The sequence below is a fragment of the Typopeltis vanoorti genome, chromosome 21 (genome assembly GCF_054136105.1).
Source record: "Typopeltis vanoorti isolate ZY-2024b chromosome 21, IOZ_Tvanoo_1.0, whole genome shotgun sequence".
Lineage (NCBI taxonomy): Eukaryota > Metazoa > Arthropoda > Arachnida > Uropygi > Thelyphonidae > Typopeltis > Typopeltis vanoorti.
This window is the reverse complement of record NC_143569.1, coordinates 16,847,948-16,869,601: the sequence shown is the minus strand read 5'-3', so window position 1 is coordinate 16,869,601 and position 21,654 is coordinate 16,847,948. Positions and strand designations below refer to the sequence as shown.

Genomic DNA, 21,654 nt, shown 5'->3' with positions numbered 1-21,654 from the left:
CTCGGAACTCTACTAGGGCTGAGACTTAAATTAAGAGCCTAGTTAGACTTATTTACAGTTCCATCGGGCATTCTTGAAAACCAGAGCAGATATCCCATCTAATCCCACAGTATTTACAGTAAGATGCGGTACTATCCTACGAAATCTTCAATTCTTCATTCACCTCTTCCGACATGAGTTAATCTCATATATGTGGCAGCAGCATTCACCTCACTTGAATGATACACCCTTGAAAAGTGGTAATTCAGTAATTCAACCATTTTACTTACTTCTCTCACCTTTTCACCATCAGAATTCAGTAAGGTTGATCTTCTATAGTCATTGTCCCTCTTACTTGCCACATAAAAAATAAATTCTTTGGGATATAATTTGGAATGCTCTGCTATTTGATTACAAGAGTCCTCTTGTAATCAAATTTTGCCTTCCTTGTATGCTGGTAACCTTTCTTGCTTTATCCTTGTACTGTTCGTGATATTTTTTCTGGTCTACATTCTATTTATATACGGTCCATAGCATTTCCTTCTTTTACAGCTCAAGCTTAATGATAATACACATTCATCTAACCCATAAAGTTATGTATACAATTCATTCCCGCGTCGTCTAGATGATCTTTAGCTATCTCCCATACCCTCCTAACATCATTAGCCTGCAGTGATTTAGGTGATAGCAGGTATTCAGGCTCCATCGTAAACTTTTCATATTCACATACCTTATAGTTCAACACATCACTTTTTTGACAGATTATGAGTCACCACTTCCTCCTTCCTCGTGTTTGCAAGTGTTTCAAGTCAAGACTGAGTGGTCAGTTTCACCAATCGGAAGGGATGTGGCCACCACAATTATGACGAGATCTTCCGATCATGTGACAACGTTCGATCCTCTCACACCTTTAGTTTCCTCCATTATACTCTTCCTCGAGTCATCATCTTCAAGGAAGTGTATAAATTCCAGTCAATATCTCGATACTTCTTCTCTCATAGTAATCACTCGACCTGTACTCATTGTAATAGTTTACCGATGCATATCTTGCATGTCATCCATGGAGCTTTCTAACCTATAGCAAAAAGCAATTCTACATTTTACGAGAGTGGTCTGAAAAGTTCTCGGCCTAACTTCAAAATTATTTTTATTTTTCAACATAATTTTCCGTAAGACTAATACATTTATTCGAGTGATTCTCCAGTGCCATTATAACGTCCCTGTAGTGTTTCTCAGTAAGATCTGCAAAATACCCCTCTACAGCTGCAATCACCTCCGAATTCGAAGAAAAACGCTGATCAGCGAGGAAGAGTTTTAGTTTTGGGAAGAGATAGAAGTCAAATGGCGCCAAATCTGAGGAATAGGGTGGATGTTCCAACAATTCATAGTGCAGATCTATTAAGTTGCCCATTGCCAAAACACCTTTGTTGGCAGGTGCATTGCCTGATGAAAGATAATTTTTTTTCCTTCTGCAAACCGGGCCTGTTCTCACGATTTTTATCGTATAATCTACTTAAAAGATCGCAATAATATTCCCCGGTTATTGTTTTACACTTTTCAAGATAATTAATTTTAAAAAATGCCTTTAGCATCTCAAAACACCGATGCCATGATCATTCCTCCTGATGGAATTGACATTGTCTTCTTTGGTGCTAAACAACCGGTTTCTGCCCAATGTTTCGTCTGCTCTTTGGATTCTGGTTTGTAATGGTGAATCCAACTCTCACCCATAGTAATAAATCGACGCACAAAATCAGTTTTATTCTTGTTAAAACGCTCCAAGCACAGTCAGAGATTTCCGTGCGAGTGAGTTTTTGATCTGCTGTGAGCAAGAGCGACACTATAGTCTCAGAAATTCACACACACTGAGTCGCCGGTCATCCAATACCACATCGTGCACTTAATCAATAACTACTGGTGTTGTTACACTTTTTGGACGTCCGTCACGTGGATAATCGTCAAAGCTGGTACGGCGACGTTTATGAACTTCGAATGAATTTCTTTTTTCGATAAATCTTCTTAAAAATCAGTCAACGCCTTTTTATTCCCGTATAGGAGGAGTAGGCGAGGCCATTTAGCCCAATCTAACTTTTGGAGACTGAGTGGGCAGTTCAATCTCCACTGGTAAGAATCAGAGATAGATGGCCCAAGGCTATCACTAATTAAGCAGTACACAGTGAAGAGAGACGGCTCAAATGTGCCGCCATCTCGTGGTCCCTAACCCTAACACAATATATTTAATGTCTGAAATAATGTGGGTTCTACGGTCGATTTTCTTGAGTTTACAGGACGAAAAACCCGAGTTTCTGGGAGGAAAAACCTGATTGCCCGTGCCAGAGATCGACTAACTCGGGGACCAGTCGAAAAAAGGCTTAGAAAAATTTCCTCTAGTCGCCGACTAGACTCGAAACCAAGTCTTCCTTCGTGTGGTCAAGCGCCGTGGTGTGTAAACGCCACATCCATTGAGCTACACAGGCTCTCATTTTTTTTTTTTTGATAACTAAAATAATTTTAATTATTTTTTTTATAGATAATAAATTATTAATAAAAAATAATAAAAAAAAGAAAAAAAGAAAAGCTGTGTTGGTTTCGAGTCTAGTCGGCGACTAGAGGAAATTTTTCTAAGCCTTTTTTCGACAGGTTCCAGAGATAGTCGAACTCTGGCACGGGCAAGCGGGTTTTTTCTCCAGGAAACTCCGATTTTTCGTCCCGTAAACTCAATAAAATCGACCGTAGAACCCACATTCTTTCAGACATTAAATACGAGTGTTAGGGTTAGGGACCACATGATGGCGGCACTTGTTAAGCCGTTACTCTTCACTGCGTGCCGCTTAATTAGTGATAGCCTTGGGCCAGTTATCTCTGATTGGGTATCAGTGGAGATTGAACTGCCCACTCAGTCTCCAAAAGTTAGATAGGGCTAAAAATCGCCTCGCCTACTCCCTGTATATATGGAAATAAAAAGGCATTAGCTGATTTTGATTTTTTGAAATAATTTTAATCAGGGTTTGAGTTTTGCAGTCGAAAAAGCGGAGAGCCGTTAGTAGAAAAATAAAATTGAACGAATCTTCTTAATTCATTAAAAGGACAAAATTTGAAGAAACAGAAACAAAGACATCTGAAGATACAATAGAACTTTGTGAAGAATCACATTTTTCTTAAAGCAAGCCGGTTGTTAAAAATTTACCAACACAGCACTGAGTATAATCACACTAAAATAATACAATATTGGTTCTCTAATCACACCAAACTCCACGATATTACATTTTGTAACATTGAACTGAAATTCCTTTTGACGTGCCACAATTCCAAACTATTCAAATCATTCTAAAGGTACTGCATATCAGCCATACTCCTGATTACCCTACATAGGTGTATTTTTGCATCCTGAGCAAATAATTGTGTGTCGCATGTCAAATCCTTCCCGATGTCAGTATTGTACAGATTGAAAAACAATGGTCCGGAAATTGATCTTTGGGCTCACCACAATTTACCTTGAATCTTGCAATTTCAGGTCGCTCCTGTAACCACTTTCGAATATCTTTCAGTCTGCCGTCCTCTTATCCATTTCTCTAGTTTATCATCCAATTCAACATTTTCCAATTTATGCAACAGTCTTCGATGTGTATTCTGTCAAAATCCTTCGCAAAATCCAAAAATATCGTCGTGTATTCATTTCCCTTGTCTAACTCAGAGTTAACATTATTATAGGATGTGAATAAGTTATTAAAACCTGACATTCCATTATTTAACCTCTGCTGTTCGTTAAAAACCAGACATTGTCTGTCAAGCCATTTCCAAATGGAAGCCGTAACCATTTTTTTTCAAAATCTTCACCACTATTGCTGGGTAGATTGGTCTTTTCACATCATCTGGGATGATTCCTGTTCTGATTAAGTCTAGTGCCATATGAAATGATATCACTGCTGTTCAGGTTGACGTATCCCTCGAATGCGGTGGAGTTAGTTTAATTTGTTTCCTTTGTTTTTCTATATGCAATTCCACAGTTTATCGATATTTCACAGAACATGGACATTAACTAACTCTTCCTTTTATATATATCCTTTCAAGAATGGACATCATACTTGGATATCCCAGGACTGTACTTCTATTGAATTGTTTTCGGAATCCATATTTGCGAAGTCTTCCAATAAAACAAAACTACATTCAATATAGCAGTTTAGACTCAATCTATATTTTCTTTGATATATTGCAGGAATTCAGGTGTTTCTATGTTATCTCGAAGACAGCCATGTCTTTGCGAAGTTTGCCATTTTCCCTTATGGTTTATTTTCTACTGAGAGCACAATGCACAGTCCCGCACTTCGCCCATCAAAATGGCAAAATTGCACGAATTGAGATTCAAATTGGTTCCACTTTCACCTCTTTACTGGACTCGGCCTCTTGTGACTTCTTTTTGTTCCCAAATTTAAGAATTTGGCTGGGTGGGAAAATTTTTCTTTGAACGAGGATGTCATCAAGGCTGTCAATGATTATTTCGCACTTGATTTTTAGGACACAATTTCTTAGAAATGGAATTAGGTCTGATGCCACATTGTGATTGTTCAGTCACTTTAGCGCTCGTGTAAAATTAGTTATTTTTGTCTATTTTATTGTGTTTTCCCTTTAGAAAATTCAAGTTTTATAGAGCCTGTGTAGTTTAGTGAAAGTGGGGTTTGTACTCTATGTCGATATACAGCAGGAAGCAAGACTTCCGTTCCTATCTAGTCGCCGAATAGAAGAACATTTTCTAAGTCTTTTTTTCGACTGGTTCCCACTTTGGTCAATCTTTTGCACAGGCAAGCAGGTTTTTGTTCCAGAAACTCGGGTCTCTCTCCTGCCAACTCACGGAAATCGACTGAAACACACACACTATTTTCACACATTAAAAATATGGGGTCAGGGAAGTGACAACGAGATGACAGCAATCCTTAGCCGTCTCTTCACTGCGTGCCTTGTAAATTATTGATAGCCTTGTACCAGCTATCTCTGATTAGCTACAAGTGGAGATTTAACTGCCCACTCAGTCTCCAAAGGTTAGTTAGGGCTTAAATAGCCTCTGTTTTTTATTCTCCCCTCTACTCCCTTTAGGGAAAAAAAAGCCGTTAGCGGGTTTTTTTTTTTGAGTATTTATAGTGTATTAGTGTAGATTTCAGTGTATTTAATGTTTAATAATAAATTTTTTAAGATATTTCAATAATAAACAGTTTAAAATGGCGCTAAAAAAGGCACAAGCAACACAAGCAACGTAACGATAAGATACGCGGGAAAGTTAGGAACGAGATTGCTTTCGGCGCTAAGACAATTATTGAAGATATTAAAGAGGATGTTGAAAATGAATTAATCTCCAATATTACGAAGTTCAGAGAGAGAGAGAGAGAGAGAGAGAGACGACGTCGGAATTACAGAAAGTCGAGAAGCGTTTAAATGAACATGGAGAGGAAATGAAAATTAAGCAGCAAAATAAGAAACAATAAAGCACGGAATCAGGTAAATCTGAAAGTTACGAAAATCAGGTAAATTAACATTGTTTGTGAAAAGTAGGACGTATTTCATGTATTTTATTTGATTTGGTGTGTAGAAGGAATGGATGTGAATTTTTGAATATGTGCAGTGACTATGAATTAAGATTGGATTTTATAAGTGGGCTGGCCTACACCTGAATGCCTTTGGTATCAGGAGTCTTGAACAACTAATAACTGGTATTGAGACATAACACACAGAGTCAAGGAAACTAAATTATAATGGGAGGAATTGTGAGAATATTAGAGTATAGGCAACAATGTTACATAATTATGCTAATGACAGAATGGGGATTATCATGGAAATGATTAAGATGAAAGATCGAATTCAATATTGATTTCTTCTGGTTCACACCGATAAAATGGACACAGATGTCTTCACATATAAAGCACTAAAGAAAAATAGAGACCAGAAAGGTTTTTTTCAATTGTATTCAAAAGAATATATCCAAATAGATTATTATATCTGTGCATAAAGGAGCATCATCAACAAACGGGTAGAGCTTGTTGCCTTGGTCAATATGTTGGGACCTCAGATTGTAGTCATTAATCAGATCTGGCTATGAGAATCCAACACACTAACTGACATTAAGTGTAAACGGTACAGTATTTTAATGAAGGATTGCCAGGATAGGAGAGGGGTGGGTGTGCTGTTAATGATATCGGATGACTTGAATCCAGTTAGTGTCGAGAGCTATGATCGTAGCAGTAGCTACAGTATTTCATTTGACAGTGAGTTTGTAGCCATCTGGCGTTATGTGGAATCTAGCAAGATCCGTTAAATAGTGTCCTTATATCTTATAGAACGGTTGTTAGTGATGAAGTAATGCATCACCACATGAAAAAATATGGGCGCAAGAAGAGTAATCGGAAAGTAGACTTTAGTTATATAAAAATTGATTGGGTTGCAGCAAACTCTCACAAGAAGAATGAAATGAATTTATTCAGCTATTGCGAGATAATTTCCTCAAAGAGCGTTAGAATCCATTCCATTGTGAGAGGGCGTTTCTGTTAAAGACCTATTTATTCTGCCTACGCTTGGTGACAGTAATCATATCTAATCCCATGGGAAGTGACTACATTTACGAATTTTCCATTTAGAAAAGTTTTCATGCTGAACTGCAAATAAGGAAAAAAACTCTGACCAAATGAGTGTATACTGAGTTCAATGGAATGAAATCGGTTGCTGGATGGGAAAAAATATCGCCACTACGTAGGATGTATTTAAAATATCCTTAAAGGATGCAATATCAGAACGTGTCCCCATAGTTCGAATAATAATAATAATAATAATAATAATAATAATAATAATAATAATAATAATAATAATAATAATAATAATAATAATAATAATAATAATAATAATAATAATAATAATAAAGCCTGTGTAGCTCAGTGGATGTGGCGTTTGCACACCATCGCGCTAGGCCGCACGAAGGAAGTCTTGGTTTCGAGTCTAGTCGGCGACTAGAGGAAATTTTTCTAAGCCTTTTTTCGACCGGTTCCCGAGTTAGTCGATCTCTGGCGCGGGCAAGCAGGTTTTTCCTCCCGGAAACTCGGGTTTTTCGTCCTGTAAACTCAAGAAAATCGACCGTAGAACCCACATTATTTTCAGACATTAAATATATTGTGTTAGGGTTAGAGACCACGAGATGGCGGCACATTTGAGCCGTCTCTCTTCACTGCGTACCGCTTAATTAGTGATAGCCTTGGGCCATCTGTCGCTGATTGGGTACCAGTGGAGATTGAACTGCCCACTCAGTCTCCAAAAGTTAGATAGGGCTAAATGGCCTCGCCTACTCCCGTATTTACGGGAATAAAAAGCGTTAGCTGATTTTTTTTTTTATAATAATAATAATAATAATAATTATTATTATTATTATTATTATTATTATTATTTTAACGGTGTCTCCATGGAGTCAAAAGACTCATCGCGGGAGACCCGACATTGACACACTAACCATTATTAACACAATACCTGTCATACCTCTCCTTAAATTCATTCACAGTTGAAGCATTCACAACCAGTTCTGGCAAAGCATTCCACCCATTCACAACCCTCCAAGTAAAAAATCTAGTCCTAACACCCTTGTTAACCACACTCTTACACAATCTCCAGGGATAGCCCCTCGTTCTCTCACATCCTGTATTGGTCTTAAGAATATCATCAGTATCAATCCTGTAAAATCCCTTTAACAATTTAAATTATATCTCCTCTATCATATCTCCTCTCATACGTCTATCAGCTAGTTTTTGGAGCCCACAGATCATCAATCTATCCTCATAGGGAACATCCCACAGACCTGCAACAATCTTTGTAACCCACCTCTGAATCCTCTCTACCACTTCCGCATCACCAAGAAATCCTGGCGACCAGATCTGTGCACAATAGTCCAAATGCGGCCTTATTAATGCCTTATAGAGTTGAAAAATAACTTCCCTATCCCTGCTTGTTAGTGTGTTCCTCAACAACCATGTAATATGATGTGATGTTTTGGCAATCTTAGCAATATGCCCTTTAAACTTAAGTTCTCTGTCCACAATAACTCCAAAGTCTCTTGTCTCATCAACTTCCTGCAGTTCAGTTCCGTTAATATAGTAAACAGCATGCGATGTCATCCTCCCGAAGTGCATCACCTTACACTTAGCCGCGTTGAACTGACAGCCATTTACCTCAGTCCATAGCGTCAGCCTATTTAAGTCATCCTGTAAAATATTCACATCATTTGAATTGATTATCGCTCTTCCCAATTTTGCATCATCAGCAAACAAGTGGATATTTCCAGTCAAGGTATTTCCAATATCATTGATGTACAAATTAAACAATAGAGGACCAAGAACTGAGCCCTGAGGTACACCACTAGTCACTTACCTTTTCCTGTACTCAGCTCCTCCGTAAACCACTCTTTGATATCTGTCCACCAGCCATCCTTTAATCCAAATCACCATCTTTTAATCCAAACCCATTTGCTCTAATTTATGTAACAGAGTTCCATGTGGAATCCTATCAAAAGCCTTTGAAAAGTCAAGCAGTATCACTGAGTAAGGATTTCCTTTATCCAATTTCACTGTTACTTTATTATACAACGTAAGCAAATTACTTAGGCAAGACCTACCCTTCACAAAACCATGTTGCCCCTTATAAAGTATCATATTGCTGTCCACCCAGTCCTGAATTCTAATTTTAACTAATTACTCCAAAATCTTAACCACCACTCCAGATATATTGATTGGTCTATAATTTGCAACATCAGTCTTAGAGCCTCCCTTGTGCAATGGAACTATTTTCCCCTCTTTCCACTCTATTGGCACTTTACCAGAACTGAGGTTTAAATTAAACAGCCTGGTTAGAGGAGTTGCTAATTCTCTTGCACATTCTCGTAACACATGGGCCGATATGCCATCTAACCCAATGGCAGTGTTAGCATTAAGGTTCTTTAATATATTAAGCACCTCAATTTCATCTATCTCTATACTCTCATCAGTCAATGGCACATCTGACACTGCACTATCACTACGAAGATGGTACACTTTTGCGAAATGATCACTAAGCAACTCAACTATTTGATTCGCTTCAGTATTTTCCTTACCATCAACACTTTTTAAAGTAATCTTTCCATGGATATTCTTCCTTTTATTAGCCACATAGTAAAATAACTCTTTAGGGTTTCTTTTGGATTCATCAGCTAGCTTCCTCTCATAATTAGCTTTGGCTTTCTTTACAATACAGATTACTCTCTTTGCCTGTACCTTATATTGCTCATTGGAACGCTCATCACCTTTTTCTTTATATGTCTTCCACAACCTTTTCTTTATCTGCAACTCTTGTTTAATAGTATTAGTCATCCATTTTACTCCTACTTGATTTCTCCTTCTGACTCTGGGAATACAGTCTGATACAGCTTTCTTCAAATACTCCTTGAGAATCTCCCACGCACCATCAACATCTCTCCCCTTGAATTTCTCATGCCATAATACAGCTGAAAGCTGACTTCTCAGCTTGCCATAATCACCAGCCTTGTAATTCCACATATACCCATTCTTAATAGAATATTCAGTACGTCTTTCAATCTCCCAGGTCAAGACCACATGATCGCTTTCCCCAAGTGGAGACATTGTAACTAAATTACTTATTGATATGTTCTCCGATGTTATAAATAAATACGGTAGTAATATAATGAAATGAATGTGTAACCTGATTAAACGAGAAATTCATAAGATCATGTAGAAGGAGTACCGTTTGCATGAGGATGACGTCTCTTATGAAAATTATAAGCAGCAAGCTAGAATAGTTACAAATGTACGGAAAACTAAGTCTGGGTATGAAAAGTAACCTGCTTTGCATGACAAACACAACTCACATGAATTCTATCGATGTGTTGAAAGTGAAAGAAAGAATATATATGAGGGAATAATTCTTTTAATTGCAAATGGCGTGGGGATGACAGATGGACAAGAGTTTGTTCAAGTAGCGAGTGCCCATTTTGTTAAAGCTATCGACCTCCTGTTGCGGGTAACATTGCTCTCACTGCTATATCTTTAGTAGATGGAGAAACTGTAGTGTATGAGGAGGTATCAGAGTTGTTGCACAAACTTAATAAGAATTCAGCAAGAGGAACTGATTTTATATCAGTATTGGTGCTAAAATGATGTTGGTTATTTATTTGACCAGGGCTTTAAATTCTGGGTCTCAGTACAGGGAAGATTCCTCAGGAATGGAACGAATGTATGGTAATTCCATTGCACAAGTGATGCAAAGACCGATGTCCAACTATCCACCGATTATTATATCAGGAGTTGTGGTGAGATTTTGCAAAAATTGGCCAGAGTTTGCATTCGTATATTGGTTGACAGTGAATCTCTACTTTTCAATGAACAGCATGGCAGAGCAGTAGGCGCTAAATTATTCGTGGAATTGGGATATGCACGTAGTTAGAGTGAATAAAATTTTTTGAGAGAAAATGAAGGGAAGGTAATATTTCAGCAACTTACTCACATTCTATAATAACGTTACCATTGAAGTAAACAAGGGGTATGGGTGCATAATAACTTTTTTCGATTTTGAAAAAGGCTTTGACAGAATACAGCATTGTAGACTTTTCCATAAATTGGAGAATATGGTTTGGATTATAAAATATTAGTGTGGATAAGAGTTTGGCTGACTGAAAGATATCAAAAAATTGCATACGGAGAATTTGAGTCTGCAAGATTTAAGGCAACCAGTGGTGTATTGCAAGGATCAGTCCTTATTCAGTCTGTACATTAATGACATTGGGAGGGATTTGACGTACGACATACAGCTATTTGCTGATGATGTAAAGATAGACAAGGTGATCAGGAATTCTGATGATATGCGGTGCTTAGAGAATTATTTCAATAGGGATTGAATTGTGAACATTGGAAAATGGCAGTTAGTTCAATATTAGTAATTGTAAAATTAAGTTAGATATCCAATGTCATATTATATTGGTGGGATTATTTTAGAAGAAATTGATCCTGCTAAGGATCTTGGAATTTCATTAGATAGGAAACTGAAATTTATGGGCCATATAGCAAAGATTGAAAATTCAACTCAGAGAATAATTGCAATGCTGAAACGAACTTTCGCATGTAAAAATAAGGACGTCATTTTGCATCTATACAAGGCTTTGATAAGACCTCTTTTGTACTATTGTGTGCAGGTCTTGTCCCCTGGTTTCCGTTATGATTCTGATACAGTGGAGAGAGAGAGAGTGTGCAATGGAGAGTGTTGGAACTGATATCAGGATTGTGGTATACTGATTATAAAGACAGATTGAGAATTTGTAGACCGCAGACACACTAGAAGCAAGAGAAAGAAGGGTAACATGATTGAGTTTTATAAATTTCTGCGTGTAATATGTAGCCTACCTCGATTAGCCTCTTACTCCCTCATGGTCTGTTTAACAGTAGTATTCAGTTTTCCGTTTCAAACGATTGAGTTGATAGTGATTTTGTAAAAAGCCTTGCCACCAAATCTTGTTAGTTAAATCTGTTATTTGTTCTATGCTAAGTATTACTATTTAGAGAATCGAAAATTAAATAATTGGAATCATGAGGTATTAAAGTGTATTTACGCCTGTTAATCACAATGTTATTGCTTCTACTTTACTTATACTGTTCAGGCACTTGGCCTAACAGAAATAATCGAGAGCACGAGTATTCAATTTATTTGCGTCTGCAGCGCCGGCAGGTTTCGTGATGTGGTAGATGTTCATAATTCGGTAAATTTGGTTGTCAGAGTAAAAAGCAAGAGGGAACAGGGTGTTGGAAAAAGCTTTTTCATACTATATATGTAATATATTAAACCAATTCGCTAACACGTGTAATTAGTACTTTACTTGCGCACTTTTTTTTTTAGTTCCAATAACTTCAAATTAATTGCATTCTCGATTAATAAATAAATGAAACTAAAAAAAAAGTATAGCCGTCTTCTAGAATTTGTGTAATAATATATGAGTACACTTCCACTTGAAACACTTTTATACACTGTATTTGTATTTCACCACTCGGAATAGTTGAAGTTAAATTGTGTGTATTTGTAATAGCTTGAGGAAGTCTTGAGAAATAAAAATATATTTACTGTATATTTAGTCTAGAGCAGGATTCCTGAATTATTGAAGTACTCTTAGCTCATCAGTAGCTGCTAGTGTTGTGTGAATTTACAACCGTCCTGAAGCACACACACACAAAAAAAATTTAAAGAATGCTTAAACATTTAACTTAGGCAGAGGGGAAAGTTCTTACAACCTTTAAGAAATCTTAGGCTTCTGCTAGAGCACAGGCTGAATAGAAGCCAGACCTAAATATTAAGGAGGAGATTAAGAAATTACTTATTAGGCTTTTAATGTTTCACTCTCTCTTTCAAGACTTCATAGTAATAATGATTACTCTGATTTATTGTGTACAGGCATTATTATTATTATGGTATGTTAAATACAAGGACTAATTGCAGGAAGCTCTCACAATTATTCATAATAACCATTATGCTACACATGAAACTCGTTCAGTATAAAGAGCATTCACTGCCACATCAGGTCATTTCTGCATTCTCCATATGAGTTCTGTATCCCTTATCATGTATTGAAAACTTTTTTTCTGCATCTATACCATTAATGAAAGAGTTTGAAGGCAGAGAGAGACCAGTAGTACATGGTATTTATCTAGTTGAGAAATAAGTATTATCAGCAGCATATACCTCTTGTGATAAAGAAATTTGGAGTAATGAAGATGAGTAGAGAAGTCAAACAGGAATTGCAGATGAAAAGAGTATAAAAAGAGAAGTAGAGAGCAGTTGCATGAGGAATATAGTTCTTACATTAGGAAGTGATATATAATAAGGAAGGAAGGAAAAATTAGAATATGCTATGGACAAAGGAATTATTCCACTATGTAGTCAGTAGGAGAAGACATGACTGATCTTAAAATCATCTTCCTGGATAGAGAAGGTAGTCTGGTGACTAATGCAGGTAACATAGAAGAGTTGTTTAATGATCACTTTATTGCAGAATTTCCTCCTGTTAGAGTAGGTTCTATTCTAGAAGAGTAGAGAGGGAGAGTTGAAAGTGGATGAAGGGAATGTAGTTAGAAAACACCAAGTATTCTAGTGTTGGTAAGACAGTGGGGATGGTGAAATTTCACTACTTGTATAAGAAAGTGTGCTACGGGAACTGACATGCCATTGACTTTGTTGTTTAATGAATGTTTTGGACAGGAAGAGTCCCTAAGCACAGTGGAAGATAGTGCTGTTACTTAAGGCTAGAATGGAAGAATCAAATTATTGCCCTTTGCATTTCTTCTTTGGTTGTTAAGAATTTGGATAAATTTGTAAGAGTTCATATATAAAGAAATCATATATCTCTTTAAGGGATTTCAGTAATCTGGAAGGATATATGCTGCAATTTTTCTTATTTTGCAAAGGCATTTGAGAGGGCCGCATGACAAGCTGAGATTGAAGTTGCAGCTCATGGGTTTAAATATTAGGCTAGTGGGTTATTTTATTTATTTATTTTTTTTAATACATCACTCTTACATATAGGTATCATAGACATAATATAGTCTATGATACCTATAGCAAATCAGTGCTATGTATGAGTAAGAGAAAATAAATCTCTTGATATTCTTTTTGAAAGCTGGAGATTGTAATCTTTAGGGAATACTTAATGGGGAAGGCTGTTTCAGAGAACAAATTAAGCGGTTACGAAAGAAGAATGGGAGTACTAAGTTTAGTAGGTTAGCAATTTGACTAAACAGATGTTATGTAGCTCTTGCTCATTCTATTGTAGGTTTAGTGGAAATTGAAGGAATAATGATTGTCATATTTCTGTTCAGCTGCTCCTATGGAAATATGTAGAAAAGATGCAATATGGAAACTGACAGCCTGTGAGAAAGACTGTAGAGTCTGAGAGATGGTTATGAGTAGGATTATTGTAGCCTACTCAGAAACTTAAGTAATGCTTAGAAGCAGTGAGGTTAGAGGAGAACAAAAACCATAAAAATTGTATCTTAGTGCTTTATTCTATCCAAAAGAGGGCGTTTGGTTAACTAACAAGGACTGCAGTTAGGGTATATGCTTGTATTTTATAATTGTCATCAAAACACTACTTTATATATATATTATTATTATTATTTAGGCCTCCAAGGAGTCAAAAGACTCATCGCAGGAGGTCCTTCCTAGGAAACACAAAATTTATCAAGACTCATCGTGGGAGGTCCCTCCTAGGAAACACAAAGTCTATCATACCACTCCTTAAACTCATTGACCATTCTTGCTCTACCACTCTATCAGGCAATGCATTCCACAGTTCAACCACCCTCAATGCAAAGAAACCACTCCTCACCCTCTTGCTCTCAGTTTCCTTTTGTAACGTCCAGGGATGGCCCCTTGTCATCACTCCTTCCTGCTGTTCAACCAAGCGAAAGAACTCCGCAGTGTCAACTCTGTAACCGCCTCTCAGCAGTTTAAAAGTCTCAATCATATCATCTCTCCTCCTCCTATCCACCAAACTCTGCAGTCTACCTTCCCTCAGCCGATCCTCATAACTAACATTGTACAGTCCTGAAACCATCTTTGTTATCTGCCTTTGTGCCCATTCCACAGTTAATTTATCCCGTTGAAATCCTAGTCTTGTACAACGGAATGATAACTCTTTTATCTCTGCAGGTCAGTGTCCTTCTCATTATTGCAGCAATCCTATGTGTTTCCTTCACCACCTTTGTAATATGTCCCTTGAATTTCAGGTTTCTATCAATCATCAACCCCAGATCTCTTATCTCCCCTACTTCCTCCAGTATAGCTCCTCCCATAGAGTATGCAGCATCCCATCAATGTGTTCCGAACCTCAACCTACATTTTGCTGCATTAAACCGATACCCCTATTCATTTGCCCATCTGTCTAGCTTATTCAAATCCTCTTACAGGGCTACCACATCTGCATTATTACTAATAACCCTTCCCAGCTCACATCATTCATATATATATATATATATATATATATATTTTTTTTTTTATATTTTTTTAAATTTTTTTCCCCCCTTAAATTTAGATACAGGAAAATAGCGCTTATCTATGGGTAGCATTTACCCTAACAACAGTCCTTTTTGTCAGTTAATCAAATGCTCTCTTTTGAATAGCATCAAGAATTTTTAGAGATGCTTTTGTTGTGTAACCTGAAATATGAAAGCACTAGTTGGGTATTGGCTAAGGTAACTTAGTTTCCAAAAAGAATGTCATGTTTTTTTGGAAACTAAAGATGCAAAGGAGATTTGGTCTTGACTGTTAAATTAAGCATTGTCACAGTTGAGAGGAGAACTAGGGTTGTTATTTGATAAAAATGATAAAATTGAGTTCTGGAAGCATTGTAGGTGACAAAGTTGTCATCACTCCATTGAAGGATGGTGAGGATATAAATAAGCAAAGTGTACACTTAGCTGAGTACAGAGTTTTAAATTTTGGGATGTACAGATAGTATGCTGCATACTCTAGGACAGAAGCAGTTCTTTTGATTATGTGAATAGATCTTTGAGGTTTAGGTGAATAGAAATTTGAAGTTTCCTTTGGAGAGGGTACAAAGTCAGATAATAAAAGTGATAACAGGACTGTGCAGTGTTGGTTATGAGGATAGACTAAGACTTATAATCTGGATAGTTTTGATGGATAAAAGGCAAAGTTATGATTGATTTAAGCTGGTGAGAGGTATTTGCCTGTGAATACAGGAGACATTTTTCATATGGTAGAGTAAGAAGAAAGGTGCAAAGTCTAGACAAAGGACCATCTCTGAATGCAGTGAGTAAGAGAATCAGTGGTAGTTTTCTTGCATGGGAAATAGTTGGAGCAAAGAATACTATGAGATTAAGAAGTAGTACAATAGATTTATGTTATCTAAAAAAAAAGCCTTCCCTTAATGAGTCTCATTCTGGGAGGCTTTCATGTTATTATTCAGGATCATGACTCCATGAAGGTCCTAAATAATAACAGTAATAATAATTATTATTATTTAGTTACTTCCATGGAGTCAACAGACTCATTGTGTGAGGTCAACTCAACTAGCAACATGTCTGTCGTAATGAGCTTTGAAGTTATTTACACTACCTGCGCTCGGAATGCATTCCACTCATTAATAACATTCCATATTAAAAATCTACTCCCTTCTTCACCACATTCCTATACAACTTCCAGGGATGGCCTCTCTTTCTTCCCGTCTTAACATCCACTCGTTTTATAATTTCTTCTGTATTAATCTGATAGAATCCGTCAACTAACTTGAAGGTGTCTATTATATTTCCTCTTTTCCTCATATCCACGAGACTCTGTAACCCACATTCTCTCAAACGCTCATTATTACCAACACTCCAGAGTCCTGATATCACTTTGGTTATTTGTCTTTGGACCTAAGTGATATCAAGACTCTGGGGACTGAATTGTTTTCACATCACAATGAAAACTAGGTGACCAAATCTGAGCACTATAGTCCGTATATAGTCTGACCAATGCTATATATAGATGCACTACAAACACATCCTTATCCCTACATGTCAGTGTACTTTTTATCATAGCAGAAAATACGATGTGCAGTCTTTGCAACACGTGTGATGTGTCCTCGGAACTCTTCAGTCCACTGTCCACCATCACTCCAAGATCCCAAATCTCATCCACTTCCTGAAGTACAGCTCTATCCAATACAGTATGTAGCCTTATGTCTTTACCTCAAAGTGTAGCACCTTGCATTTATTAACATTAAAACTGCAATCCCACTCATTTGTCCAAGTAAAGCCTATTTAAAAAAACTTTCTGTAGAGAATTAACATCAGCACTACTCCTAATAATTCGACCTTACTTTGTATCGTCAGCAAACACTTGAAGATCCCTAATCAGTCCACAAGAAATATCATTAATCATAATAATGATAATCTATCATATAAAATCTCCTTACTAACTTAATAACTTAGAGTGAAGTCTTATAGGTATCATTTCGCAGACCTCTCACTATCTTGTTAAACCCCCTCCATTTGAATCCTCTCTACAACTTTTTCATCCCATAGTTAGTTTAATTATTTCATTCAGAATTATTGAGCATGGCATACAGTATTAAGAAGTTAGGTGCAGTAGAGTTGAGTAACAGATTTTGTTTTAAATTATGTGAACAGTCTGTAGTATTTGTCACCAATAGCTTGCAGTTGAGTTTTCAGCTGTCTTGAAAAATACTATAGAATTGTTTTGTTTATCTCTCTTGTGTGTGGGTGCGTGTGTATATATATATATATATATACTATTACACAGATGATACATGATTTTGTCAAGTTAAAATGAGAAATAAACTTTTTAGTATTAACTTTTCAAACATTTTTGTTTATAACAGTTTTGTGTTTGATCTATTATTTTGGGTTAATATGCATTGTGATACAATACTAGACTGCATTTAGTCCAGTGTTGTATTGCAAGGACAAATAACTGAAATAATACAGTTGCTTGCAATATTTTTTCAGTTATTTGAACCTCCTTCCCTTTCCCATTTAGCTTATTTAATTGGAATTCTGCTGTCTTTTATATTATAATCAGTTCAATTAAAAAAAAAAAAATTTTGATTTGCATTTACTATTTTAGTGACTTTCTATTATTATTGTTATTATGTGACACCTCCAGGGAGTCCAAAGACTCTTCTAGGGAGAGTGTGCCAACAGCATCGAAACCCCTTCCAACTACTAACCATGCTCATACTTGCTTAACTTTTTGCGAGCCACAGTGGCTCTCCCAATTTATCAACCTTTGCTGACAAATTTTCTCTCAAAATTTAGTTGTACAGCAATCTCTCGATTAATGCGCCATCGATTAGTGTGTCATTTTTTTTCGATACCCAAATTTGATTAGTGTAGCTATATACATCTTAAAAATAAATGTTACAGATTTAAAATATTTTCAATCTATACATTTTTTGTGGCTAACTATTTTAAAAAATCACTCACAAGATGAAATAATTTAGTTACCGATTTGAAATATTTTACAAAGTTATTTTTTAATGGCATACTACACTATTTCCATGTACACTATGTTCCAAATTTATGGCCAAAATTTATGTCGTGTGCTTTACACAGCATTTTGCTGATCATATCTTGTACAATTGTTTTCCTTACTTTTTTTATTTTAAATTATTTTCCTAACGTTTAGTCATGAGTAAAAGAATAATTGAGCAAAAAATAGAAGTGTGAAAATGATTCGAAAAGTAATCTGATTGGAAGAAAAACTTGAAATAATAAAGAAAAATGAACAAGGCGAGTCCAAAGCAAAGATAGGACAAGAACATAAAAATGGGTGAATCAACTGCTGAATACAAAGAGAAAGGTAAGGCTGCTTCAAGTTCATCATGCATGCACTCGAAATCAAAGTATTATAATGATTGAATTAAATCGAAGATTGTAACCAAAAATGGATCCCTCTAAACACTGACCTTATTAAATCAAAAACATTAAACTTCTTTGCAACCTTGAAAGAAAGAGCTATCAATGGTGGAAAAGAAAAATAATTCCACGCTAGTGCTGGGTGATTTGAGCGTTTCAAAAAGAGAAATAGCCTACATAATGTTCTAATCACAGGCGAAGCTGCAAGTGCAGATAAGGAGATATCCAGAGATTTTGAAGAAAATTGTGTAAGAAGGGGACTATTGTGATCAACAAATATTTAATGTTGATGAAACCGGCCTTTTTTTGGAAGTGAATGCCTTCCAAGACTTTTCTAGCCAAATCAGAGAAATCTCAGCCTGGTTATAAAGTCGCAAAGTCAAATGAAATTACTGCTAGCGATATGCGAGCCATTAGGAAGTCCATTCTTCCACATTGTGCAAATGATTTTAGAGGCTTTTCGAATGAATCTAAGTTAATTAAATCTCATTATGAGAAGTTGAGTGATTTTGACCTGCTAAATTTAGATGCACAGTGGGATGATCCTGAAGAATATGAAGAAAATTTAATCACTGACAAGCCCAAAGTGGTTTCACAGAAACAATTTGAAAATAGTTTTCGTACAATTGAAGATTTTAAGCAGAAATGCTTAGAGACCCACTCTGGTGAAGAGAGAACCAGTAAAATTTGCAGTAGAGGCAATAGGGCCATACCGTCAGTTGTATGAAAAAAAGAAAACAGAATGCCTGCCAAACTACATTTGCTCAATTCTCTGTTAAGAAGTAGAATAATAAATTTATATTCTGAATGTGTTTTATTGTCTTTCAGCTTCATGGTTTTCCTTTAACTAGGCCCTGAGACATACCCTAATTCTTTTATAAAAAAAACTTAAGGGTCAAAAAAGAAATCCGAGGAACGAATTATACATTTTTCCATGGGTTAATATATTCGATTAGTGCGTTTTCGATTGATGCGCCTGTTTTAAAGAATGCATTAGGCGCATTAATCGAGGGATTGCTGTAGTTGCAAATTGCAATCATTAGTTTCAGATGCAATAAGGAACTTAATATTTATTTTAAACTTTTTTACTAATTTTTAATTATTATTTTTTCCAGCATTATTTCAAATAAAACTACAGTTATTCCTAATCATGTGTCCTGTACAGTTCTTTTGGTTAAACCATTTGATTAAACATTGCTTGTCCAAGAATTATGAAGTTACACATTTAACCAGGAGGAAACATTTTTCAACAATTAAAAATTGTAAGTTTTAACTGTATTTACTTGCATTTTGATTCTTCATGCATTTAACCTGTTGCAAAAAATTATTTTCATTTTAGATACAGTATTTTTAGGCATGGAAATTTTTGTCAGCAGCTATAATTGAAATAGAATACTTACATACAGAATTGTTTTGCCGATCGTCTTGATTTAGATTGTAGTTATTCTAGTTTTTAATCAAATCAATTGCGTCTAAAATTAGTATTATTATTATTACGTGACACCTCCAGGGTGTCCAAAGACTCATTGAGGGAGGGTACCTACACTACAACTCTCTGTCTCCACCACTTAATTCACTGACTGTGAAAATACCACCACTGGTATTTTCACAGACAATCACAAACATCCATATCCACGATGGGATTTGAACCTGCAGCCTTTTGGCTGGAGAGCGGATATGCTAACAACTCGGCCTTGGCCAACTAAGTCAGCAAAATTATCTCAAACATGTCCCCCTTCCTCTATTTCAGTGTGTACTTTGAATTATATTTGAGTAATTAAGCCTTTCTTTTAGTGTAATTGAATAGTGAACTCCACTCGTTATTATTTTATTATTATTATTATTGAGACCTCAAGGGAGTAAGATACTCATTGAGGGAGGGCACAAATTACCCACATCAACTGTCATACTTGTTCTTGAATTCATTCATGCTTCTTGCACACTCAACATCCAATGGTAATCCATTCCAATCATGCACACCTCTACGAGAGAAAAATCTAATTCTTACCCCTTCCTGATGGCATTCATTCTCAACTTGCTTGGATGCCCTTGCATCCTTTCCCCACTCTCTATAAAATGAAAAAATACCATTTACTGAAATCCTGTATGACCCTTTTAGAAGTTTGTAAATCTCAATCATGTCATCTCCCTTTTTCCTGTTTGCTAGTGTCTGTAGTCTACAAATTCTCAATCTGACTTCATAATCAGTATTATACAATCCTGGTATCATTTTTAAGATACTTCTTTGCACACTCTCCCCACTGTATTAGAATCACCACAGAAACCAGACCTGCACATAATTGTCCAAGTATGTTATATTAGATTAATTAATAATGCATGAATGTCTATATATATATTCTATTTTTTATATAGGAACCTAAGAAGTAGACTCTTTAGCATTTCTTTTGGCCTCATCAGCTAGCCTCTTCTCATAATTGACTTTGGCCTTCTTTGTCATACAGATCACCTTTCTTGCTTCTGTTCTTTACTGCTTATGGGTTTGCCGATGACCTTTTTTTTTATATACCTTCTACAACTTTTTATTTTTCTGCAACTACTGCTGCTCATCCATCTAACTCCTGGTGTTTTATCCTGATCACTCTCGGTGTATAGTCTGCTACCACTTTTATCAAACATCTTTCTGTACACTGCTAACATTTCTCTCTTCCAAATTCTTAATCCATAGCACAGCTCTAAGCTTGCTACTCAGTTTATCACAATCACCTGCTATGTAATTCTATATATTCACATTCTTAACTGAATATTTTGCAAGCTGGCAATCTCCCAGATCAAGACCACATGATCACTTTTCCCATTTGGAGGCACTGTGGCTACTTTGGTAATTGCCAAGTTCTCTGATGTTATTACTGTATCTAATGCTCTTGAACTCCAAGTTCCCTTCATTACATGTTGTCTCAGGTAAGTATCTCTTAGCAGCTATATAAATTCCATTTGCTTCCCTCTCTGTGATCATTCCTTCTCTGATTTATGTTCCCATAGTTGAAACTCCTCATAATAATTAATCAGCCTGCTCATGGTGCTAATTTGCTGATACATTTTATTCATATTCTCCCTTGTATCATCTGGTTACAAGGGAGATTGTGAATGGCATGCATTGGCAAATTTGGAACAGCCAATTATATATTTTATTCTGTTGCCCTCTCTTTCTCACCCCAGATAGTTTCAAATGTACTGTTATCTGCATCTCTATCCTTATGATTTAATTTTAGTCTTTTTGGCT

The 21,654-nt window shown here is 36.2% G+C and overlaps 1 protein-coding gene across 4 annotated transcripts in view; it reads left to right on the top strand.

Annotated features, from left to right (window-relative positions):
• Positions 1 to 11,420: 11,420 nt before the first annotated feature.
• The window catches only part of LOC150094647 (uncharacterized), a 628,041-nt gene continuing 617,807 nt past the window's right edge, over positions 11,421 to 21,654 (top strand). For 2 of the 4 annotated variants that reach the window (XM_090411495.1, XM_090411492.1), the window contains exons 1-2: positions 11,421 to 11,500; positions 19,529 to 19,675. In XM_090411495.1, the coding sequence (XP_090267621.1) occupies positions 19,564 to 19,675 (112 nt within the window). In that variant the 5' untranslated portion in view covers positions 11,421 to 11,500; positions 19,529 to 19,563. Of the gene's footprint in view, positions 11,501 to 11,702; positions 11,815 to 19,528; positions 19,676 to 21,654 lie in introns of those variants that run through there. The other 2 variants (XM_090411494.1, XM_090411493.1) reach the window with 2 other exon arrangements.